Here is a 24,594-nt window from a genome sequence, read left to right as displayed (position 1 = left end):
TAACCAAGGGCAGAGAACTCCCTTCAGTTACGCTTGCTGCAGCCCAGTAAATATGTATGTCTACACCTTCACTGGATGTTTACTGACAAAGAGCACCAACAGCTTGCTTGACATGGTGTGCAGATGTGGGACTGATCCCTAAACCAAAGATCTTGGCATGTAAAGCTGAAGAAGACTTGGAGAGGAGGGAAAGGTATTCAGATGTGGGTTGGCTCCATGTCATTTTTATTCCACAAATAACATGTCTTCCTGTTGATGCAGGCATTCTGCTCTAGTACCTTGAATTTGAGTACACTGATCTCTGCCTTTCCGTGCCCCTTGCTAAAAGTGCATTAGTGAATCAAGTTCCCAGTGCAAATAGCCACTGAAATGTTGCCGCCTTCAAAAGTCCTCTTCTTCTGTTTTACCAGTCATGATCTGACCACATTCCTGCTGCAGAATTTGTTGGGAAGGTTGTCAGGGGCACAGATTGCTGACACCAATTCATTTGCACATGCCCTGAATCCTCACAGATCATCTTTGCTCCTGCTCACCTGATTGGAGTCAGAGCTGTTTGTCTGGTGGGAAGCTGCTATGATCCCCCCTCCCTTCCGCCAGGCTCTCAGCAAAGCATCTTTCCATCCAGACTTGGCTCCCAGCAGCAGCAGCAGTGTTGTGCCAAGTTGAGTAGCTCTAAGGATATACTGCAACCTGATTATCTCCTGAGATGTTGCATCAATTATTCAGACCCTGGAATTGCTAGATACAAAACTTAACAGACACTTAAGAGGAAACAGGAGCTCTCAGTGCATATCCAGCTAGTTCTTTAGTACTCCCAGGCCGCTCTTCCCTTCTCTCCATGGACCATTGCCTATTTCAGCGGTGCCATAATTGTACTAGTGGAGACTGAAGCCGGTCATTCCAGGTGCACATTTGGAGACTGCCCCCGCCCCCAAGTGTTCTGGCAGGATAAAGACTGGGGGGGGGCAGAGTGCACAACTATCTTGCACTACTTGGGCAACCACCCCAATCTGTTCTTGAACTTCAGGAAGACATGGTTTTGTAACATGTATTGAAATGCTTCCCAGAAAATCAAAAATGTTCAATAAATGTCAGTCATCACCATTACCTCCAGGAGTGACTGCCTCTCCCAAAGGGACCTCTGCAGGGACAACAGGCACCCCAGCACCTGAAGGAGCTTCCGGGTCAAGGTCAGGAGTCTCACTGTCTCAGCCAGTCCCCTGGAAGTTTTTGGAAGTTTTCTGGTAAAAGTACAGCCAGGCATGAAACAGGAAAGTAGTCTCTTGCTACAGTGCATCTTGCCTCAGAGCTGGGAACACAGCCTACTCCAGCAGCCCTCCTGCAGCAAACCGCTTCCCAGGCCTGAAACAGTCACCTCTCATGTTTCCGTGGGTCAGGCAGAAGAGGAGGTCAGAGAACACATTTTGAGAGGTGTCTTCAGTTCAACAGGAAGAATATGTGATCTCAGCTGGTCATTCCTTCTGTCTTGCTGGCTTCAGCATCACACTAAAACAGCCCATCTGCTCCAAGCCCTGCAGCCGTGCAGCTGCCCCATGCTTGGTTCCCCACACTGAGACCACAGAGTGGGTGATGATGGTTGTTAATAGGGATAGAGAAGAGACAGGTGATGTCTTCCTCAGCATAAGTACATCTGCTTCTGCAGGATTTTTGTCAGGAAGCGTTCCACACGCACCACTTGTAACCTGGGGGCTCTGGGAAGCTCCCTCCTCTCTGGCTGAGGTCTTTGTGAAGCCTGCCCTCAGAAGGGAGGCAGGCAGACTCCCCCGGTCTGGCTGTTGAGCTCTTTTAAACCTGGCAGTGTCTATGAAGCAGACTTCTCTTTCAGCTCCTCTGAGAGCTGAGCACAGCGCGTGCTCTCAGTCTGAGGGCTGAGCACATGAATTGCGCAAAGGACCCAGCTGTCTCTGGTGGCAAAGATGAAAGGGTCCGTTATCAAAGCTGGGAGAAGAGAAAGCATTTGCCTGGAGGCATCTGGGCATGTCAAGAAACAGAGGGTGAACAAGGAGCAAGCAGACCCCCACAGCAGCTATGCTGAGTCTGCAGAATCGATGGGAAAAGTTGCCTATTCATGGTCTCCTTCTTGCTACGGTCCTTGGACTCCCATTTTCCCCCAGGTTGGCCTCTCCTCCCTAAGATACTCCCCAGCACTGCTGGGGACCACCAGGTACGGCGACAATAAGAGGGAAGGAGCTTCCTGGCTGCCTTCAGACTGCTCGATTCCAGAAAGCATTGGACGGAAAGAAAGGTGTGCTGCTGCAGCTCACTCACCTGAGTCACAGAGCAAGCGTAACGATCCTGTCCACAGGCTGCTCAGCATTGCTGCCTATGGAGGCTTATCTCCACAGGTGCTTCACCAGAGTAAGTCTCAAACCCTGCCTTGGACTTGGTCTTTGTAATGACAAGTCATGACCTGGCATCTACTCTCTGTAGGGTCTTAGGACCATAATCTAAACAGTTTATTCTGGGCCTTGAGATTAATTTAGATGCTCTAATATACAGCACTCGGCTTTAGGAGGGAGTTGAGTGATGCAGGCTGCCAGGTGAGAAGAGAGGGTGGTGTGTCTGACAAAGACCAGCACTGGCTGTCTTCCTACTCAGGACAAACAGGAGTCTGACCCCACCAAGTCACCCCCTGGGCTTCCTCTGGAGCCCTGTCTGGACATACCAAGCCCCTGTGCAGGTGGTTTTGCTGGCAGCTGAAGCTGGGCCCAACCCCGCTTCCCCATCCCATGCCCCATAAAGGCTAATTCACATGCCTTCCATCCCCCCAGCCCCACGTGTACCCCAGGAATGGTGCAGAAATAGTCTCCCAATTGCTCATTAAATTAAGGGCAAGATGGTGCTGTGTTTGGGAGGTTTAAGACCACAATAAGGGCAACAGGGCTGGGCTGGTTTCCTGCCCACAGAAGCTGCCCGCCTTGCCCTGGGGGAGTCAGAGCTTTGCGGGTGCATCCCCACCAGCACGTCCCATCCTGCTGGCCAGGAGCTGCACAGAGAAGGCAGTGGCCTCCACTTCAGTGCTGAGCACCCGGGGCTCCCTCTGCCCTGCCTGGGGCTGTCAGAGGCAGCACTGGGCTCATACACAGCTGTGGCCCTGACTAGTGACCAACTCTGAGCTTACGCCTGAACCACCCTTTCCCCTTACTCTGCTGAAATCTTGTTTCCTTCTGCTACTACAGCCAGCTTTCCCTGACCACACACTTTGGACCTTTAGTACATCTCCCCTTCCAACAGAATTTCACTGACAAGGTGGGGTTTTTTTCTTTCTGTTAAACAGACAAAAAAAAGGATTTGATCCAACTCTAGTTAATCTATTCAAGCTCAGCAAGGAATGTAACATTGCTGTTTAAGAAGGGTCTGTTTCTGCCTGCTCTGCATTTACACAGATCGTATTATTGCAGGCTTGCTTGGAGAGCTCCCAAAAGGCAAAGATGAACTCTCTGGCTACTTAGGTAGAAGTAGTGGCTATGGAAAGGTCATAACTCCTTTCTTAGGGATGGATGGATATAAGAGGAGCTGCACAACTGCATTTAGACCAGGTTATATCTCACCCTGCTCCATGCCTTCAGGCAGGCTACAACTTTGTGTGTGTTTTTGTATGGGGGATCCTTGCTAGGAGCAAAAGGGAAAGCCCTAGATAAGGGGTGGTACAGGTTGTTCTCAGTCTCTAGAGATGGAGTTCTGCTCAGAATGTCCAGAAGAACTTCTTTCCACGGCTACATCCTCTCCTTCTTAGGTGTGGAGGTCTCTAAGGGTGCACATCCTTAGCCTTTACAAGTATCTGTGGATAAAAACAAGCTGAGGCAGTTCTGGAGCATAAAAAAACAGGAGACATTTCCAACAAATCTATGGGTTTTCTTGTAATGCAGATTCCTCCATTTGGGGACTGGTGGTATTTCCTGAAGAGTGAGAAATCCCATGAGAAAGAATCTCTGTGTAGAGAGGTATATGGACAGACAGATGTTGAAAATTATCAGACGTACTGGTTATGGAGGGAGTCACGCAAGATGCTGGGCTGTTAGCATGAATTATCATGGCACAGAGGACACAGAGCAAATGGGAACTTCTCTGCATCTGGGCAGTGCCTTCTGACAGCATGCTGCATATACCAGTGTGGAGGGGGCTATAGCAAGGCAGGATGAATGCCGGGGGGGATCTCCGTCTCATGATGGAGCATCACCTCGCAGGAACGGGGCTTGGCAGCACATTTGAGGCTGCTAGGGGGCAAAAAGACTAGCAAGGCAGCTCGAGCACCATCCTGCTCAGTAAGGAAGCAGGGGACACACACTAAGATCCTTTCCCATCATTGTCCCCAAGATTACTGTGTGCTTCCCAGTCCCATTGATGTGAGTCAGTCACCACCTCTCTGGGAAAACATTTGTGTCCCCTGAGCTGGGGTTAGGAAGAGCAAGCTCTGGAGAGTCTGTCTGGTCCCCGTGGGCTGAGTGCACGCTCTCCCTGCTGGGCTTGGTGATGGAGAGGGACATGTGCTTGAGTGCAGGTGTTTGGAGACTCACCTAGCTCATGATGCTGTTTGTTTTCTGCTTTGCTGGGCTGTAAACAAGCATGCGTCCAGCTGAGAGAGAGTGGTAGGTACCATCCTGCCTGCCTGCCTCCCTCTGCCTGCAAAGGGCAGGAGGTTTCCAGGAGGTTTGGGGAAACTGAGGACCTGGTTGCTACTAGGCACAGTGTCTGGACTGAAGGCAAGCGGGACCACAGCTCAGCAGGTGTTAGGCAGTGAGAACCTGCTCCTAGCCTGATCCCATAGTCAGATCTGCTGTGAATTGCCATGATGACTCCTGCGCTGGCTATGGGAAGCGCCGTGCAGCACAGCAGCGTGGTGAGCTGGCACATGGGAGCAGAGCTGCTGCCCACGGCAGCGTTCAGGGGCTGTGAAAACACAGCTGGGCTTGGAGCTGACAGTCAGACACCCAGTCTGTCCTGTAGCGAAGGACATAGTCTGTCCACATTGTCCCCTGCAAAATGTTTTAAGTATGGGAAAGGGATGTGATTAAGCAAGATGGTATAATGAATGGGATGTGAAGCTGGCAAGAAGCCCAAGGACTCCGATTCTTGTCTTTTAAATGCCAGGCTCTGTACACTCCCTTCACTCTGTTCTGGCCACATATTGGATGGGCCTTTGTTCTTCTAAGATAGCATAAATTTAATGTTGTGGAGTGCAGGGATTTTTTTCCTCTCTTTTTAAATTCCTTAAACCACTTCCTGTTGTCCACACATAGAAAGCCTGTTACTGGTCACTAACAGCCTCTGAGGGAATTTTCCATCAAAAGGAGGTGACAGTATTTTGTTCCATACACACATCATCAAAGATGGAAGTCTTGTATCATTCATCTTTCTGTGCCAACACTTTCTCTAATTAGACCGTGGATCAAATGAGCAAAGGAGCTGAAGCATAGCTCCATTGCAAGTCTGCTTCTACCATATCACCATCTGCTCTCTGTGTACACAGACAGGTGGAGATATGCCGGAGAGAAGGAGCTGGAGTTGTAGTTTGCCTGCCTTCCTCCCGTTAGCACTCACATTCCTCATCACACGGCAGACATGACCATACCATTGCATTTACCCCACTGCCTGCATGCCCCAGGTCCCCCGACCTAGCCTGTCCCCCCACCCCAGGGGTCCAGCCGTGTGTCCACTTTGCCTCTTTACATTGCACTGTTGTGGCTTCTCTGCTGGTGCATTCCCTCCATCCCAGAATTCATATGCATGCCAAACAGGTCAGATAGATAGTGATGGATCATAGATCAATATGTGCAATTGGCTTTGCCACGTCAGGGGATATTGCTTGAAACCTGTTCTCATTTGATGGTAGTTTAGGAGGTCAGGGGTGGAAATGTGTTTGTTTCTTTGATTTTTTAAATCCACAGTAAAATCCAAAGAAAATTCCCTGTAGCCAGATATAAGTAATTTTCACAGGTTTGCTGTAGGGGAAACATTGCCAATCAAAACTTAATGTATTGCTGTTTATATCCCCAGAAAGTCCCAGCCACAGCAGGAAACTGGAGGCTTTGATTCCCTTGATCCCTTTCACTATAGCCTCCCCACCATAATGAAGCAGAAAGAGACTGTCCCGTAGCAATTAGCCATCCTGCAGCACAGCACTGAACATGCTCAGTGCCTCTCTAAAGCCAATGGAGATGCCTTATGAGTAGAGGTGGGATAGCGGTGCTTTCCAAACTGACCAAGACTCAATTTTCCTGCTATTGATGAGCTCTCTGAACCCTCCGACTCTGAAGTTACTGAAGCAGTGGCTGCAGGAAGGGATCTGTGGGGTGACCTTGAGACTGGACACAGGGGACCCTGCACACCAGGCTGAGATCAGTTAAAGACATGTAGAAATAAAGTTCTCTGTAATCGGGAGTGGAAAGTAGCCAAGAGGTTTTCATTGTCTTACTGCACATATGTTAATGTATGAAGCATCTTTAGAGTCTGTGAGCGAGTAAACACATCCTATCGTGGCACGAAGACAACTTATATTTCTAGAAATTATGAATTTCTAGAAATGAATAAAATGAATACAAGCCAATATTATTTCTTCATCTCTCTCTGTGCTACAGTTGTTTTTCCACCCTCTGCTTTCTAGCTCTCAGAGCAGTAACTTTCCCCCACAGCACTGCAGCTGAGAATACCAGCCTGACACTGACTGCTATTTATTAACATCCATTTAAATGAGAGAGGGAGAGAGACTTGTGTGAGAGAGACTTGTGTTTGTTGCAAGGTTTATGAACAGTAATAGATCCTTCGTGGGGACTGTTGTTCGCTCCTGGGATTTACCTGCACTAAGCTTTGGGCTTTCAGTCTGTGATCAGTGGTATTAACACTAAACCACGCATAAGAAGAGCTCAGAACCCCTGTTAGAAAGGTGAGAGCTCTTTCCCTGATGCTGGGTCTGCAGGTGACTCTGCCGGGTTGAGCCCTCTCCACACCATGGATCTCTTGCCATACACTGCCCATCTCTTGCCATGAATCAGTTTCTTCCTCTTATCTCAGTCTGCTTGCCTGCAGCTGAAATGCTGTGGGAATTTCCGTAAGGGCTTTCAGCCCTGGATTCCCAGTTGGGTGCCAAACCTAAACTGGGGCTGCAGACAGGACTTCTTACGGATAACTCATCTCCTGAAATCACCTGGTGCTGGAGAAGGGATCCTGCAGGAGTGCAGCACAGTGAGACCAGGCTGCATGCAAGCCGTGTGGCCAGCCCAGCTCCTCCTGTGGATCCCAGCAGCCATCCCTTCCCACTCCACCGAGCTTTGCTGTGTGGATCACGTTGGAGTCACCAAATGTGGTGACGCAGGTCGAGGCAGACTGAAAAAACACTATATCTGCATGGCTGGGTTCGGACAAAATGGCCTTTATTGTTTATACAAACTATTTATATATCTTAGACAGTACATGTGTCAGACCCTGATAGGTTTTTGTGTCCTTCTTCTTGCTTGCTATTTGCTGTTGCTGTAGGTGCCCGTATGCTGCGGTTTTTAGTTCCGATTCTTCACATCCTGTTTACATACCTGACAATTTGTGGCTGTCTTAAAGGTACACGACTAAGTCTTTGAAGTCAACTAAGTTGTCTGCAGACCCCAACACTGCTGCACTTGGCACAGCACCCCATCTCTCAGCATGCAGCATCATCTTCCCTTTGCTTCCGAGCCACTCCGGCTGCCTGCCTTCCATCCGAGCCATGTAAACTGGGCTGTATCTCAGCCTTTCCCCACGGCATCGCCCTGCATTAGCCCCCTCCAGCTGCCCCATGGAGAGCTCTTGAGGAAACCTCTACCTTCTCTGCCATCCTGCAGGGACTGTGCACGTGGCCCTGCCCTTACAGACACTGCCTCCCTCCCAGTGCTGCCTGAGCCGGCTCTTCTGGATCTCCACTGCTATTCAATGTGACAGTGAAGTCCCCATCCCATGGAAACTGAAAGAAGACCTTTTCTTGTTGTGAGAAGGTAACATTTAAAGGCATCCCTTGGGCTACTCTATCTGGCAGCCCAGCTGGTGCTCTTTTGTGTGAGTGCCGCTCTTTTGAAATGCCAGCTCTGGTTTTAAAGGCAGCCAGCAGAAGGTATGGCTCACTCTCCCTGTAACTGATTCCTCATCACTTGTCACTGGCCTTTATTCTCCCTTTTGGTTGGGAAGAAGGAATAATACAGATTACGAGACAAATGCAAAGATTGCCTTGTATAGGGAGAGGTAACAACAGGATTGCTGGTGTCCTGGGATTTCCCTTGTGTTTGTCTGTCTCTGGTCAGCTGGAGAGATTTAGCAGCAGATAGATGGCCTGCCTTTGTGTGTGCCTCACCAGCAGGTGCCCTTAGGAAATCCCAGGCACATCTGATGGGGGGAGATGGGGAAGGGGTGACAGTGACAGAAGTAGGTAACAAAACTGACCAGCTAGATTTGGACTCCGATATAGGAAATTTGGCATGATTGTAGTATACAAAACCAGGGAAAAGAGGTGGCTGCAAAAGCTGGCACTGGGGAACACCCCAGATGGGCCTTTCACATCTCCACTGGTGGAGGGATGGGAGTTGGAGAGCAGGTCCCACTTTGGTTCTTCTTCAGTTTGTGACCACTGGAAAGGCAGGAGAGTTCAGGCACTTCTGTTCCCCAGTGTCTTCTTGCTCAGGTCTCCTGAAATGTTTGCTGTGTTTCTGAGTTCCCCTCTAAGTGAGTCAGTGTGTGTCGTGATCCTTCTCGATTATCATCATCATATCATGTCAGCAGATAAAAGTAGGTAAAAGCAGTTTGCTAAGGATCATGTGGCAGGTCAGTTCACAGCTGTGAATGAGCTCCTCACACTCTGCAGATGTGTGGACTGTGCATTGGCCACCTCCTTCAAAGTGGGATTTGGAAATACAGTCTGTGCTCTAGGAGGGGCATCTTACAAGCATCAGGTGGCTGGTTTGGTCTGAACTTCTGTAACATGCTGAAAGCTACACAGGGAGTGAAGATAATTAATAAGACATGAAACGGGTACTGCTGGTTTGCCTGGAGGCGAGTGTGGGCAGGTGTGAATTCACCAGAGCTCAGGAGCTATGGATGTCAATATCTGCATAGGCTCCACCTCCCTTTTCAGCCTGAGATTTAATCTGTGGATTTTCATGAGTGTAAGTGGGATCCAGGAGCAATGTTTGATTTTAGGGCAGTGGGCTGAACCCAAAGCTTTCCCTTGGAAAACACAAAGCTCAGCAGCACTTGTTCCATCACACAGTTGGCTTTTGGGGCCAGACTGAAAAGTGGAGATAAAGAAGCTCTGAGCAATTGGAAAGATGACTCGGAGCTCTCTGTAGTTCAGGACTGCAATGTTTTATGGATCTGCCTGGAGCTCAGGTCTGAAAGGTTCATTTCCAAGGACCTCCATCACAGGCCCTTAAACTTGACTGCCAGGTTGTGGCAGACTGACATGTGGTAAAAGGGAATAAAGTAGAAGACCTGCAAAATCTTTAACATCTACAACACTGTGGACCCAGTTCAGATGGGATAGAGGCTTCATCCCTGTTTAGTTTGAAGTCCTGGATTCTCTGCCATGCCTCCCAGCACATTCCCAGTGACAGCATTAGTGGGAAAGGGAGGTGTTGTGGTTCTTTCCCAGATTCAGGATCTGTAACTTAGCAGGTAGGGCTACAGGATGTGACTCCCCTTCACAACTCAGACTGATTTGTAAGGTAGTCATGGACATGCTGCTCATCTGTTTTGTCCTTCAGCTTTCCTTGTGTGGACAGGGGTGTGAAACACTGCATGTGGTGGGCAGATAAGGGAGCTTCCTTTCCAGTTGCAAACCATTTGAAGAATGCCTGATCATATTCGGTATTGTTCTATTAGGGAATTTGGGGGGGGCAAAAGGTTGAAACCTTTTTACTGATGCTGCAAGGACATGGAGCTGTCAGCCAGGATATACTCAGGCTTAGTTTGGGTTGAGGCCAGGTATTCACAGCTAGTGCTTTGGGGGAAGTAATTTGCATTCCAGATGCTTGTCTGGGTCTCCTTCTAGCTCACCTTCACCTTTTTCCTAGGGCACCAAAGGTCATTTGCTGCCTGATTTGTCCCAGTGCTTGTTGCTCAGCCAGGCTCTCTCATGGCAGATCCGAGCTGCAAGTTCCCAAATGAGGGTAGAACAGACAGTGGTTGTTTTTAACCTTTGATTGCTAGCAGCTTCATGTTAATTCTTTATTAACTCTGAGTCCCACACCTCACTGACTCTGGCATCTGTAATTAGCTGTTCTGAACACGCTCCTATTGACGTTGATGTATGGGGTTATGTAGTTCCTGCGTGGGCCATCAGTTTGGCCAAGGGCCTCCGTGAGGACTAGGTCTCTTTCTTAGAGAGGCTAGAGAGACTTTGTAGGAAGCTCCTGAGGGATGGAACAACACCAAGAAAGAAGTGGCTCAAAGCTGGTTTCGCTGGAGGCTCCCGTAGTGACTCCTCTCATCCTTGGCACCGCGTTTCCAGGAAGGAGACCCCACTTGCTTATCTCTGGCTCTCCAGGGTTGTGCAGTGCCAGCTGCTCTCAAGAGAGAGAGAAACACGTTATTTCGCTCTTATCTTTGATTGTGGTGTGCATCCCAAAATGGGTACCACCAGGGAAAGGAATTGGATACACTGTCCCTTGTCCTGTCAGGCTGTCTAGTTTCCTCAGCTAGCCCTAGTGCTAATGCTTCTGAATATTTCCAGGCAATAACATGTCCCTCTTTTCTCAGTTCACTAAATTATACACATATTTCATTCTTTTAACCTTTTCTTGTAAGTCAGCCACTCAGAATCTAAACATTTCATCATCTTTATTACGCATCTCTGAACTCCCTGTGATGTATCCCTCACTTTCTGACAGCCAGGCGCTTGACAGTGGTACTTCCAGGTCCCTGTCCTTCACACAGTGCCCCCAAGGCTGATGTGCCAAGAATGAAGAATTTCAGGGGATCATGTAGGAGGGAAGTTGTGTAGGAGAAAGTCTCTTTCCCTGTCTTGTCCCCTGACCTCTCACTGCCGCCTCTCAGAAGGGCGTACCCAGGTAGGATTACAGCATTCCAAGCGCAGACAGTCTATGGACATGTACGTAAAGGTTATTATTGCCTCTCTGCTCTCAGGTGTAATATGTCTGTGTATGGAGACCAGAAACACTGATGAGCAAGAGCATGACTAGAGTAATTGATTTTTTTGGTTTGCCAGCTGAATTGGTTAAAAAAAAAAAAAGAGGAAAAAATATTTCAGGTCAACCCTGAGCAAAGGTTTAAAAAAGTTTTTTTCCCTGAAACAAAAAAGGAAAAAAAGCCAGGTGAGGGGATTACTAAAAAGATGCTGCAGGAAGACAAACTGAGATGGTTTCATTTGTGGGTGGAGGGTAGGGGCCTGCGACACTGTTTTCAAAGTGAGACCTGGAAATGCCTTGAGATTTGTTTGGTTTGGTTTTGGTTTAATGGCAGATGAAACCTTTAGGGAATTGTTTTGTTTGAAAGAACCCGAAGTTGGTGTTCATTCACAGGATCTTTGTGTCCTTCTGAAAATATGGGGCTGGGCTTGTACAGGCACTGTGGTACAGGCGATGCCACCCAGCAGTAGCAAAGAGCAGCTGCTTGCTCCAAGGCTTCTTCCAGGGCAAGTGGCAGCTGAGGACACAGGTTGTGTTTCTGCAGCTGATGGCCAGGGCCAGGGCAAGGAGAGGGCTGTAAGCTGCACAGCATATATCAGGTGTTAGTGGTGACTGGGGAGAAGCAAACATGTGTCCTGGACTCCAGTTCAAGTGGGATGTAGAGAAACTGGTGTGAGTCCAACAGTGGGGCATCAGGATAGGCAAGGGCCAAGAGCAGAAGTCTTAGGGAAGCGAGGCTGAGGGAGCCGAACTTGCTCAGTGTGGCAGAGAGAAGGCTGCTATCAGCCCTTGGCACCCCTTTGTCTGAAGGGTAGTTTCAAAGAAAACAGAGCCAAAATCTTATCAGTAGTATTAATATAATAGAAAACAGCAGCCACATGTGGTAGCACTGGCAGTTCATACTGGACGTTAGGAAAAGTTGATTTCCTCAGGGGATTTCAAGACTTGCCCAGGCAAAGCCGTGCTGCCCTCATGTAGAGCTGGAGACAGCTTCAAGCAGGAGGTCACATGGGATGTCACTGAAGGTCACTTGAAGCTAGCATTTCTGCCACCCCCTTCCTGTGCCACCCCAGCCATGCTACAGACTGCTTCTTCCTCATCCTGTCCTCTCTGCCTTCATCTGGGTCTGTGTCCTCCCTTGGGAAGCCCAGATGGATGAAACATTGCCCGTGGCACTTGCCCATCGACCCAGGAGAAAGCTGGCTCCCTCCAAAGGTTACTGCTGGGGCTCTGCAGGCTGTCCTTGGGCCGGCCAGGGCATAAAGCCGTGGCTTGAGGCAGAGCCTCAGAGCTATGCCAGGCACCAGCCCGGGGGTCGCCTGCCTGCCTTGGCTTGCCAGCGCCTGGTTTCTCTCTTACAGGCTCCTTGAACCTGCTTGTTCGTGTGCGGAACAAGCGAGCCATCGACACTCAGGTCTGGTCGCTCAGTGGGAACCGGGGGAACATGTGGCAGCAGGCACACGTGCCCATCAACCCACCTGGACCCTTCCAGGTAAGTCAGGTCCACCTGCCACCTGTCCTGCCCGTGTGCCATGGGCTCTAGGAGACTTCCCAGCAGACGTCTCCTTCTATGGCACAAGGGCTGGTCAGGCACAGGGAGGGGGCACTGGGAGCTCTGCACCCCCAGGGTAACTGGGGCAAGGCAAAAGCTTGATGCATGAACAGAAATCAAATCCTCTTCTCTCTGAAGCCACCCATTGTGTTATGTGCAAGCGTCAGTTTGGCACTATAAATTTTCTGATTATTGCTGGTCTGGAAACTGCTTGTCAAAGAGCTCTTTCTGGTACCAGGTCTGCGACAGGTCTCTTGGTGTTCAGCAGCTGGGGCATGCTGTCCTTGTTGGTGACTTTGGGCCCTAGAGGTTTCTTCTAGCATGTGCTGCAAGAGCCCACCCCCACCCTTCCCCTGGTTTAGGGCTCTAGGACAGCTTGTGAGTACAAACTGGGCACTCTGTCTGCTCACTGAGTCAGGGATGCACACCCAGGAAGTGGGCTGCTCTGTTACTGCATCGTTTATTGCTGGTGCTTTTGCCCAACATGCTATTTTGCTGTTGTCGGGTTGTTCGTGGGAGCTGGGTCTGTGCAGGTTGGTAAGCTGTGGCACTGTGGCAAAACAACCAGCATGCTTTTGGGTTCTTCGAAATAATAAGTAAGAATAATTACTCTTATTATTATTTAAAATAATAAATAAGAATAGTTACTCTTGCTAGCACTGTTCAGTGTTGGTTGGTTTGTTAGTGCAGTACACTTAATAAAGCAGAGCTCTTCATGCTCATTTATTACTCTGCAGACACTCAGCACACGGGGGTTGGTCCCGTAAGCAGTGGGATCCGGCTCTCCAGATCCTATTGAGTACTGGAAAAACAGGAAGGAATCATTCACTTGGGGACCTGATAAGATCTGGTCTGTGCGCTGCTCACCTCCGCAGAAGTGTGGGAAGGGTCCTCCACAACTGCAGTCTCACGCTGGGCTCTGTCCCGTGCTCTGCTTGCAGATCATCTTCGAAGGTGTCCGGGGCTCAAGCTATGAAGGGGACATTGCTATCGATGATGTCACTCTGAAAAAGGGGGACTGTCCAAGGAAGCCAATTGGACCAAATAAGGGTGAGAGTGTGTGTGCCTCAGAGGCAAACGAGTTGGTGGGAGTACATATGTGAATGCATGTGGTGGGGACACGCAGCTGATTTCAGAGCACATTGACATGTTGGTGGGACTCAACCAATGAGATGGTTGAAGCCGTAGCGAGGTGCATAAGTAGTACATAGGCATTAGTCCTTGGGTGGGGATCACTGGTGTGCCTCGTGCCTTAGTCCTGTGCCCTCGATAACATGCCTCAGGTGGGCAGGAGAGCAGATGTTCGGAGTGCAAACCAGAGCCAGACAGGTACTTGTGAGCAAGGTTCCATTTGCCTTATTTATTTTTGAAGGAAAAAACCTTGTTAAGGAAGAGTCACATTCAGCAATTTTCTTAACTCCAAAGGTGAAGGGGAAAACAAACATCAAAAAAATCAGAACACACTTAAAGTTTCAAAATTTCAGGTGCACTTAAAGGTGTGTTTCAGGCTAGGGTGGCCAGGTTCTAAGCAAAACACAAGCAGAACCTTTTGCTTGACTCAAGTTGAACCTTCTGGGGAGGAAAGGAGGATTGGATCGCAAAAGTAACCAAGATTCAACCTTTTCTCCCGAGTTAGAAAATAAATAATTTTGGGAAGCCTTAAGAATGTCTAGGGAAGGCTAGAAAGATCTTCCAACAAATCTGGGAGGTGCTTCGAGGTTCAAGGTGGGAGGAGAGTCTAAGACATGCATGTGCACTGACTTGTTTGATGTGGTCTGAATTCATCCCATCACTAATTCTTTTTCTATCTTCTTGCCTGGCAGCGGTTGCTCTTCCAGGAAGCGGCGTCCCAGCCCTGCACAGCCCTTGTCTTTGTGGCCCATTGACTTTCTTCCTTTACGTGCTGCTCAGATGATGGCAAGTGAGCGCTCCTGTCTTCAGACCGAGACATTCCTGCTCCTTTCCTACTCAGCCACCTCTGCTCCTCTTCCTCCCCTCCTCACTGGCACACCAAAGTGTCCATATGTTACCAAAGACTGACAGGCATGACCACGCAAAGGGATCTGGTTCAGAACTGGAGCACTCCTTGAGAAAGTCATAATGTCTAGAACAAAATTTAAAAATAAAGACAAAATTTTTTTAACAGCACGTGCACGAGAGAGTGAGAGAGAGAGGAAGGAAGGAAAGAAACAGAAACACACAGAAAAGAAGGAATGAAGGACAAAAAATAGGAATGAAGAAGTGTGAAGAGCAAATGAAGGAGGAAAAAACACCCCCATGTTTCCTTGGGAATGTCGGACAGGGCTTCCTCAGGGAAGTGGGAACTTGTTTTAAACAAACAAACAAAAATATATTAAAGCACAAATTTCTACCAGAACAGTTACCTTCTTTACTGCAGAGCCCACAGCTTAGCGGATGATATATCGCAGTACTCCCCTCGTCTCCCCATGCTTTCCCACTGGCTGGGGCTGCCCCACTCCAGCTGCAGCTCCCTGCAGCAACGCCAGCCTCGGCCGTGGGGCAGCAGCCACCCCACGTGCCGGTGGCCAGAGCATCTTGCCTCGCACCGCATGTGCTTCAGTATCTCCATCCATCCGCATCTTCCAGGCTCTCATGTATTTAATTGCCCCCTGTGTGGTTTGCTTTGCCCTTTCCCCACCACTCTGTGCTTCTCACCCACCAGCCTGAAGAAGATGGAGCAGGAAGGGACCCATCACATGGACCATACTAAGTGGTGGAGAATTCCCAGCTGGATCCGGCTGCAGCGTTGGCCTCTGAGCGCCTCTTACTTTCTCTCAGCACTCTTGCTGGGTGGAGAAACTATGAGAGCAGGTCAGAGCTGCAGACAAAAAGGTGTCTCTGTGGGGTTGAGGGATGGGGTGGGGTGGGGCGGGATGGGAAGGGGAGAGCAGTTGCACATTGGCTGCCCTCTGGAATGGTTGGATGACAGTCGTCTCAACCTTGAGCCCAGGATTGCTTCTCTGCCTCTCTTTCGGTACCTATTTATTTTGGTCTTTCATTCCATTGCTTAACTTCCCCCACCTCAGACCTTGTGGATTATGGAAAGAGTCAGGTATTTAAACCTTCTTCAACCAGACAGCGGCTCCCATGCCCATGACCCAGCCCCTGGGCCAGCAGCTCAGGCAGCTCTGATGCTGCCCTCTCACCTTCTGAGGCCTTTTAGCATGCGCCGCGTGTTACTGGCAGCATGGGCAAAGCGCGGCAACAGCATCACTGCTCAGGGGAGAGGCGGCTGAATTTTGTCAGCTCGTGCAGTCCTGCAGGCACTCGGCTTCCACTGCCAAAGCAGTGGGCAGAGGAGCTGAAAGGTGAAACAGGCAGGAAAGTGCCCCAAGAAGGATGGAGCCAGGATGCTTGTCCCAAAAGAGGGGCTTGTGCTAAACTGTGGCCCCATTTGCCACCAAGGAATAGGGGAACAGCAATGGGGGAAATTCACCTTTTTCCTGCTGGCATCATGGAAGGGTAAAGCTGGTGTCTCTCTGTGCTGCAATCCTGCAGCAGGTCTGGCCTGACCTCCTCAGGGTGGAGGCATGTGCTGCTCCAGATGAAGCCCCAAGAGAAGGGTCTGCCCTGCGCCAGCTAAATGGGAGCTGTCATAACCTTGTTGCAACTGCAGGCAGCTCCTGGCGTGACTTATCTCCCTGCACAGGGCAGAGTTATCCCCACAGGACTGTGAACTGGGGTTTACTAGCCCATGCTCTGGCCGTTAATTAAGTGGGACTCTTCCCCCCTAAGGGACACCCCATCCAAACTCCCTATCTGGGGCACCACAGGTGTACGATGAGCTAGCTCTCTCACCAGGGCCCCCAGTACCCATGGCTCCCTACACATTTCTGATGGATATATTAGCTTCTCTGAGACAACTGTGTTTGTCTAAAATCACCTGAATATTATTAGCTGCCTCCTGCATTGCTCAGCTTCCAGGAGCAGCTGGTGCCTCATTTCCTCTACTGATGGAGGGGTAAAGCTCTTACTTAACTCCCAAGAGATTCAGTTTGAAGTCTTGAAAGCCATCACTCTCTAGCTCCTGGCAGGGCATTCATCTGTGCTAATGCTCCCTGGCCACCAATGGAGAAAGGATGGACATCAGCTCTGAGGGACAAGGGGACCTCCTTTGCAGGAGGCCTTACAAGACGGTGAGAGGGAGTGACACAGGTCTCCCTTGCTCTTGTTGCTTTTCACCACTTCCAAGAATAAGGACTGAGTCTTTTCTGTCTCCACTCCTCCTTCCAGAGCCAGACCTTGATCACACTGCACATTTGACCAGGAGACCTGTGGCTGTCTCCCAGGGCCAGGCAGTGTTGTGGGATGATGTGGGTGCCAACAGCATTTCTGTTTCTTGCTGCCTGTTGCCATTTTCAAGGGCAGCCAGTGCCACCATCATCTTTTAGCTGAGTTCTTTTAGTCCAGTCCTATGCTCTTCGTTTCCTCCATGCTTGTTGGAGGCCAGAAGTCATCACCCCACTCCCAGTAAGAGTCCACTTTAACTCCTAGGAGAGAGACAGTGCTTTCCAGGGGCCCTTGGGTGCTTCATGATGGCTCCTGATCTGTCAGCAGCAAAACATTTGTTTTACGTTGTTGGTTCCAGGGGACTTCTGCTGGGCAGGAGGTGGAGACAGGAGCATTTCCCCATCAGTATGCAATAGCCCAGGGCAACCATCTCACCTTTTAGGCTCTGAGACAAAGACCCTTGTGGCCTTGCTTCTACTGGCTGCTTAGCCAGGGTAGCATGACCATGTCTTGCTAATGTTTATTGGGCAGCAGAGGTGCTGTGGGGCTGGGCAGGTGCTGCCTGTTAAACAAATCCATGTTCAGGATCATGGAAAAGCATTATCTGTGAGGCAAGTGCCAGCAAAAGAGCACCACAATTTTAGAAATGGACACCTGCAGGGAGACTGTCCAAGCCCTGCTGCCAGCTCCTGCAAGGAAGGATGAAAATGCCTCACCAACATGACCCGTGGTGCAGAGGGCAAGAAGCCTGTTGGTGGCAGTGGGTCCGGGGCAGAGCAAGGACAGCACCCCAGCCAGAAGTGAAGCCTTCTCCTGCTGTCAGGCGTGGGCCTGTCGGCTTCGGTAAAAGTTTCAGGGAGCCCCTTCCCGCTTAGACCTCAGTTCCGTGATCTCTTGCCAGAAAGCAGCTGGTGGTGAGTTTGGGGGAAAGTCATTAACCCAAGTGCCTCAGCTTCTCAGAAGTACCGCGGCCAAAAGGAAGGACCTCATTTCCCTGCCAGATGTGCTGAGAGAGCGTAGCAGAGGAAGGAGGCACTTCAGCAGCAAGGATGAGAAGCTGTGCAGTGATGGGGCTGGGGGGGGGGGGGAGGCAATGTCCCTCCTCTCTGGGGGCAGTGGCATTTGTGGTTTACTACCCCATGCTTGAGAGGACAATTCTCCTTGCGGTGGTAGTCCAACCCAGGTGAGATACAAAGCCATGCTCTTTACCCCTTGCAATTAAAGATTCCCTCACACTTTTCACTGTTCTGGCTAAATTACAGTCCTTAAACTTAATTACAGAATGTCTTCTTAAATATCTATTGTGGTTCCAACATCATGTTTCTCTTCCTGATGTTTTATGTTGCCCTGCCCACCAAGTAGGTGCTTTATTCCACTCCAGAAGTGGCTGCACTTCAGTGATGGTGGAGATTATTCCTGTACATAGTATGGAAGTCCCTGCAGAAGAAAAGTGCAATATAAATTTAAGAGACTGCTTTTATTTACAAGGAGACCTCTGCTTGGTAGTTGTAGAAATACATTACAAAGAATGCTGTGTGGGTGTTAGCCAATATATACTTGATTTCTTTTTTTTTTTTTCCAGGGTATAAAACAGAAAATATGTGAGTGTGCAGGCTCCTGGGTATAAGTTGTAGATATTAGTAGTAGTGAATGGTGCTGTGTAGTTACAAGTGGGGCTTACAAAGAAACTTCCATTTGAAACCTCTTTTTGTAGTTGTGCATTGTATTCTGAAAAATACACTTTTTTATTATAATTTTCCACAGTTCAGTGCAAGTCCAAATAACAGCTCATCAACAGGACTTTAATCCACGGTGTTTAACAATATGAACATCAATTCCTACCACTTGATCTGAAAAGCAACTCCAGGCTGGTAATAGCAATAGACTATTTTCCTTCCATGTAGACCAGCCACTGAAAAGCGATGGAGCTAATATGTTTCATTTGATCTGGAGTTAAGTAATTTGGAATGCCTGAGCGCAACTCTTCCCAGCCGTATGGGAGTGAAAAAGCATTTTATCTATATGAAAAACTTTGCATAGTGCACAAATGGATCGGGAACTCCTGAAGTGAAGCATTGTGATGGGCACGCGTGCAGAGCTGCCCCAGCAGAGCTGCATAGTGTGCTGCCTGAAGAGCAGCTGTAGCAGCAGTGATATGGAACCTTTCCTTTGGGAAGTAGCTTTCTTCTGGAAGGCAATAGAGTGGCAATCAGGGAAAAAGTAGGGGGCGGGGGGCAGACGTTTAGGCTGGTGAATTTCTTGCAAAAATAATTTATGGATGTATGAATGAGTATAGTAAACATGACACAAATTGTATTTTATTCCCTATTGCTATTCAGAGTACAGAAATTTAATTTATTTAGATATGAAATCCTGTGGGTGCACTACTCCAGAACAACATGGAAATGCTTCAGTACCAAAGGGAGAGCAGGGGCTGAATTCCTCCTTCCCAGTCCATCCCTATCACTCGGTGCCAGGAAAAGCACCCTGCTTTTGTGTTGGTGCCCTGCACTTGTCAGCCTGGCAGGGACAGTCACTGGGAGCAGCAATCGGCGTGGGTGGGAGAGGCATCCCTCCACCACACCATCGCTGCCCTGAGCCTTGTCTTCAGGGTGAAGCAATCCTTGGGCAAGGTGGTGGAGGAGCAAGCCCTGCTCCCCCCCTAGCTCTCAGAGGGGCCAAGGCAGGGAGTTTTACCTGTGGGAAGAGTCAGGGCATCTTTCACGCTGCCCTGAGGGACCCCAGCTGCCCCAGGCAGGGACAGACAAAGGAACCGGGGCATTTTCCCTCCTAGATGAGGTAAATGGTGCCACCTCACCCCACTGGAAGAGACAGACTTTTGCCTTAAGACAGAGAGCTCAGGGAGTTGCTGCTTCAGGGTGTTGCTGTTTCAGTCCCCTTTCATCTGTCAGAGTCATGCAGACATCCATCTTTCCCTGGAAATGCTGCAGCACCCCTTCGACTCTGTGTGCCTTCGGACAGCCTAGCAATAGCACGGAGGGGCACATCGCGGTGGGCTCTGTGCATTGAGCTGGGTGCAGTGGGACGTGGTACTGCAGCCAAGCGCTGCCTGGCTCTTGCCCCCGGGGAACAGGACCTTGCTTTTTATGAGGACAAGAAGTTGCATTGTGTCTATCTCCTGTGCAAAAAGGAGGCCTTCTCACACGCCTGGCGTTGGTAGAGACCAGTTTTGATCCCTCGCTCTTTCTCCATTAAACTGCCCTGACATGTTGTCTTTTCCAGGCTGCCCTCAATGCGGGTGCACCCCAGTATGTAGAGACAGCAAGCGTACAGCAGCAGGACCCTGTGCAGGCTCAGGAGAAGCCAGGTGTTGCCACCATTTGTATTTGCTTTGGCCCCACTGATAACCGCTCATCTCACTTGGCCTGGGAAGGCATTTAATGCAGACAAAAGGCATTTGCAGAAAAACAAGTGCTGGAGAGCTCTGGAAATTGCATTTTAACAGGACCCAATTTACACTTCATGGTAATAACTGGCAGCTGGTGGTTTCCAGCAGGGTGCTGAGTAGCCCCGACACACTCAGCATCCCAAATAATAGCTGTGGTATATATGTGTTTTTCAGTACTCCCCTTGGAAGACACCAGTTTGGCTCACCATCTGCCACTACCTAGCCCACCACAGGGGGATTCTGGGGTCTTCTGATGGCTACTTACAGCCTGGTACGGTCACATCAAACTGCAGACAGCCACTTGTGGCCCGGAGGCCTTAAACACCCTGAGAAGTACTGCAGGACAGCCCAGGGCCAGCTTCACCCAACCTGCCTGTCTAGAGAGGGAGGCAATGCAGCTTGCAGGGAACTGTAGTCTCCAGGACACCTCTTGCCCATGGAAGAGCAGTGCCATCCCACTCCATTTTGGCTGAGTGAAGTGTGTGCCCAGCGTCTAGACCCTGGGTTGGGTATAAGGTGCATGCTGAATTGCTTTGCCATCAAGCATCCTTCCTCAAAACAAGAGAGAGCACCAGAGGCTGACAGCAGGTTAGCAGGGCTCACCGTGTCCCTGTGCTGTGTGGCTGCAGGGGACTGGGGGGGCTTGGTCCCACTGATAACTGCTTCTGGCACTTGTTACACTCAGCATCACCTAGATCTGGGCTGGCACCTTCTGTATCTTGCTCCCTCCAGCCCTGGCACAGCCTAAGGAGCTGGTGGGGCTGCCTGGGTGGTGGTGGTGGAGCCAGAAGACAGGAGCACATGTTCAGGGCACATCAGAGACCTACTGTGGGTCACCTCCTGGCTTCATCAGAGGCAAAAGAGGGCTCACAAAAGCCCCATGGGTGGCTGAGAGGATGGAACAGAGCTTGTTCATGGTGTTCTTGAAAAGAAGAGGGCAAAGACAAGCTCCACGCTGCATTGCCATTCATTTCACTGGTGGCAGGCTCTGACCTGCAGCTGCTCAGATGCTAGGCAACAGAGACTAAAGAAAAGCCCTTAGACCAGATTTCCCAGCCAGACCTGTACTAGAAAATGTACTGATCCAGCTCCAGATCCTCAGCACATCTGTGCGTGAAGAAGCCAAGCAACCCACCGTGCCCACACAGGTGATCCCTCAGGGAAGCTGCAAAGGGAGGTAGGGCTCGGGTCCCAGCACTCAAGCACTGCCTTTCCCTCTGCTGCCTTTCGTGGTAAGGATTTTCCCGCACAGGGCAGAGAATGAGGGAAGGGGAGAGGGAGAGATACCATCTTTTCTGGCAGCTGTTGCAAAGGTAGAGCTGGGTAAATAAAGGTTTTTGTGGAGAGCTGCGAAGGTCTGTGGTAAATCCAGGTTTTGCATGGATCTGGTATGGCCTTAAACCGTTTGCTGCTGTGGAAGGAGGTGAAATTTTGTGCTTCCATTAACTGTTGTGCTAAAGAGGAATTTGGCTATAAATGCTTGGCTTACAGTGAGACTCGTTGGCCCCAGGGTGGCCTAAGTCAGCATAATGCGGGGGCAACTGGGCAGCCCTCACACAGTGCCGATACCCCCAGCAGTGCTGGTGCCCAAAGCTCATAGCACTGGATGTGCTTTGTGCTGCGGTGGCCAGGTCCTTGCCTGAACCATTGAACCAAGTGAAGGGTACCTGGCTGCTCTACCGCTCTGCGTACCGCTCTGCATATACGTATGTCCTGTCCACCAGCCAAGTCGGTAGGGAGATAAAAGACCCGATGCTGCTGCTGGCCAGTGGAGGTCTGCTTAGGCTGAGGGAGCTGGGCTCTAGTGCTGCCATTTAGGCAGCAAAGTGGCTTTCAGTTGTGTAAAACCCAGCTGTTATGAGAGAGTTACTCCTAGATGTTAAAAACTTGCATAACTGTGGCATGACTCAGATAATCAGCAAAAGCAGGTCCTCAGCAGGAGCTGGAACATGCCAGATGTCGGCAGCCCTGCTCAGCCGCTCCAGGTGAGCAGTGACTCCTTTGCTGGCAGCGTTACAGATGCTCAGGGCACAGGCTGAGCCCCGGCCAGGTAAGAGCGAGTGCAGCCCCACTTCCCTGTCCGCCTCGCTGCTTCTGTGGCAGGTACCAGCTGCTTTCCTTTTGGTGACTGTGATACATAACACGGTGCTGAGAAGAAGCTGTCTCCAGGTGTTCCTTGCACAGTGTAGGTCCAGCGCTGGTGAAGGTGTTTATCTTAGCAGCTTGTAAAGGGATCAGAGCTGAAAACTGAGGTGTGGGTGTGTTGCAGCAATGCAGCAGGGAGGAGACAGTACTTGAAAGTGCCTTTGGGAGTCGGCATCATCTCTGTCCAGTCCTCGCCTTTCTCCCCCTGTCCATGTTCCAACCCTGAGCACCCTCCAAGGTGGGGGCATCTGGTGTGTCTTACCTCACTGGGCATTGTTCTCGAGAACCAGCTGTGGGTGTCAATAAACAGAGCAACAGCCAGAAGAGGCCGAAACAGCATGGTTAGCTCAGACAGCAACTAAATTGTGGTGAGAGGAGAAAATTGATTTCATTCTGTCTTTGAAATGCCACAGGCATTGACAGGGGGCAGTGTTCAAGTCTTTTGTCTAGGCGGCAGCAGGTACCACACAGAGGTTGAGCAGAGTGGGACTTGTGAGCACTGGAGGTTTCCCTGGCAAAATTCAGATGCCAATGGAGGAAGGTATTTACAGAAAGCAAAGGAGCTTTCCTGTGCATTTATTTGGTTGTTTCCTGGAGGCCCTGGTGTGTAACATCCTGGGACAAGAAGACTCTCTCAGACTTTGCTGGAGGTAACCTTTTCTTCCCATCAAACCACAATGTTTGTCCTTCTCTGCTGTCCCAGCTTCTCAGTGCATTGATGTAAGTGGCGGCATTAATACTGGGTAAAGTGGCTTAGAGTCAGTGCTTTCAAACTGATGAGCTTGGCATGTTTTCCCAGTTCTTGGGATCTTACAGATTTACCGTCTCACCCCAGAGGGCTCCACAGTATGCATTCATCTCTCAGGACATGCCCCAAAAGATGTGGATGCCACAGATACGTGGCTCTTTGTGGTTTTGGTCACAGCCCTTGCCTGACAGCATGGAGACAATCTCTAAATGGATAGAAAATGTGGTGCCAGCATGTTTGTGCTTGGAACTTTTATCCCAGCCAGAACCATCCTGCCTGTATCACAGTGCACATAGTGGAGGAAAGGGGCCATCACCCAAGATACAACTGTCTCACAGGGAAACAACTGTGGCACCTCCTGACTTTGGCCAGAAATGAGCATCAGACAGTGTTTCCCATGCTCTTCTTCACTCCATCTCCTCGCTCTGTACTTATCCTCACCAAGTTTTTCATTTCCAGCCTGGAGGGATCAGCAGCAGACTTCATCCCTGGATCCCATAGAAGGGGATCACACCAAAATCCTGTCCTCGGCTTGCGAGGGGCAGGGAGAACCAGCTCAGGCCCAATGAATGGTGAGCCACTTCAGTGGGATCCAGTGCCAGTGGAACTATGTCACTCTCATGCTTCCAGGTCAGCAAGGCCAGTAGAAAGTATGCATTGACCTGACAGAAGTGTTTAGAAACATCCCTCCCAAAGGAGCTACACACAGACTCTGTGTATTTGGGGATACTGGGAGGTAGGGGGTGTCCTCCAGTGTCTCTTTTTTCTTTTCCCATCAGTAACCTGGGTGGGGACCCTGCAACAAAGCCCCATCCTCCATCTGCCTCCCTCATCACCACCACGTCTTGTCCCATCCCTGCTCCACATCTGATAGGGCAACATCAGCATCACCGAGCGGAGCCGGGACCCTCTCACCACCACGATACCAAGCTGTCCACAATGTTAAAAGCACAAAATACAAAGGGACTGAACCGAGCCTTTTAAACAGGGTGAGATGTTTTATAAGCGTTGCCTCATCCATCCTCCACCCGCAGCCCTGACGCACCCGCCGTGTAACCTATAGACTCTCAACGTGGATTGTTTCATTCAAATAAAGCTGCAGTACTCGAGTGGGTGAGCCTGCGTGTCCCTCTGTGCCTGGTTGGGATGACAAGGTGCAGCCTGCAATTTGTGCTCACAGTGGCTGGGGCAGGGAGGGGCTCATATTGCTGCTGAACACTGAGGTACATGCCAGTGTTTGACCCTTGGATGTTCCCAAAACATCTGGTTAGGTCCCTGGGGAAGGCTTCTCATTTTTGCCCAAACCCCACCACAGGGACTGGGCACAGGCAGGTTTGGGGCACTTGGTGCTGGGGGAGCCTTGTGA

At 50.1% G+C, this 24,594-nt stretch overlaps 1 protein-coding gene across 2 annotated transcripts in view; it reads left to right on the top strand.

Moving 5' to 3' along the window:
• The window catches only part of MDGA1 (MAM domain containing glycosylphosphatidylinositol anchor 1), a 154,924-nt gene extending 130,592 nt beyond the window's left edge, over nucleotides 1-24,332 (top strand). For both annotated transcript variants that reach the window (XM_055726118.1, XM_055726117.1), the window contains exons 15-18: nucleotides 12,485-12,615; nucleotides 13,617-13,725; nucleotides 14,499-15,507; nucleotides 23,688-24,332. In XM_055726118.1, the coding sequence (XP_055582093.1) occupies nucleotides 12,485-12,615; nucleotides 13,617-13,725; nucleotides 14,499-14,590 (332 nt within the window). In that variant the 3' untranslated portion in view covers nucleotides 14,591-15,507; nucleotides 23,688-24,332. The remainder of the gene's footprint in view (nucleotides 1-12,484; nucleotides 12,616-13,616; nucleotides 13,726-14,498; nucleotides 15,508-23,687) is intronic.
• Nucleotides 24,333-24,594: the final 262 nt, after the last annotated feature.

This window comes from Falco cherrug, chromosome 13 (assembly GCF_023634085.1).
Source record: "Falco cherrug isolate bFalChe1 chromosome 13, bFalChe1.pri, whole genome shotgun sequence".
NCBI classification, from domain to species: Eukaryota; Metazoa; Chordata; class Aves; order Falconiformes; family Falconidae; genus Falco; species Falco cherrug.
Note: the sequence above shows the minus strand (reverse complement) of the source record. Positions and strands in the feature narration are given on the sequence as shown.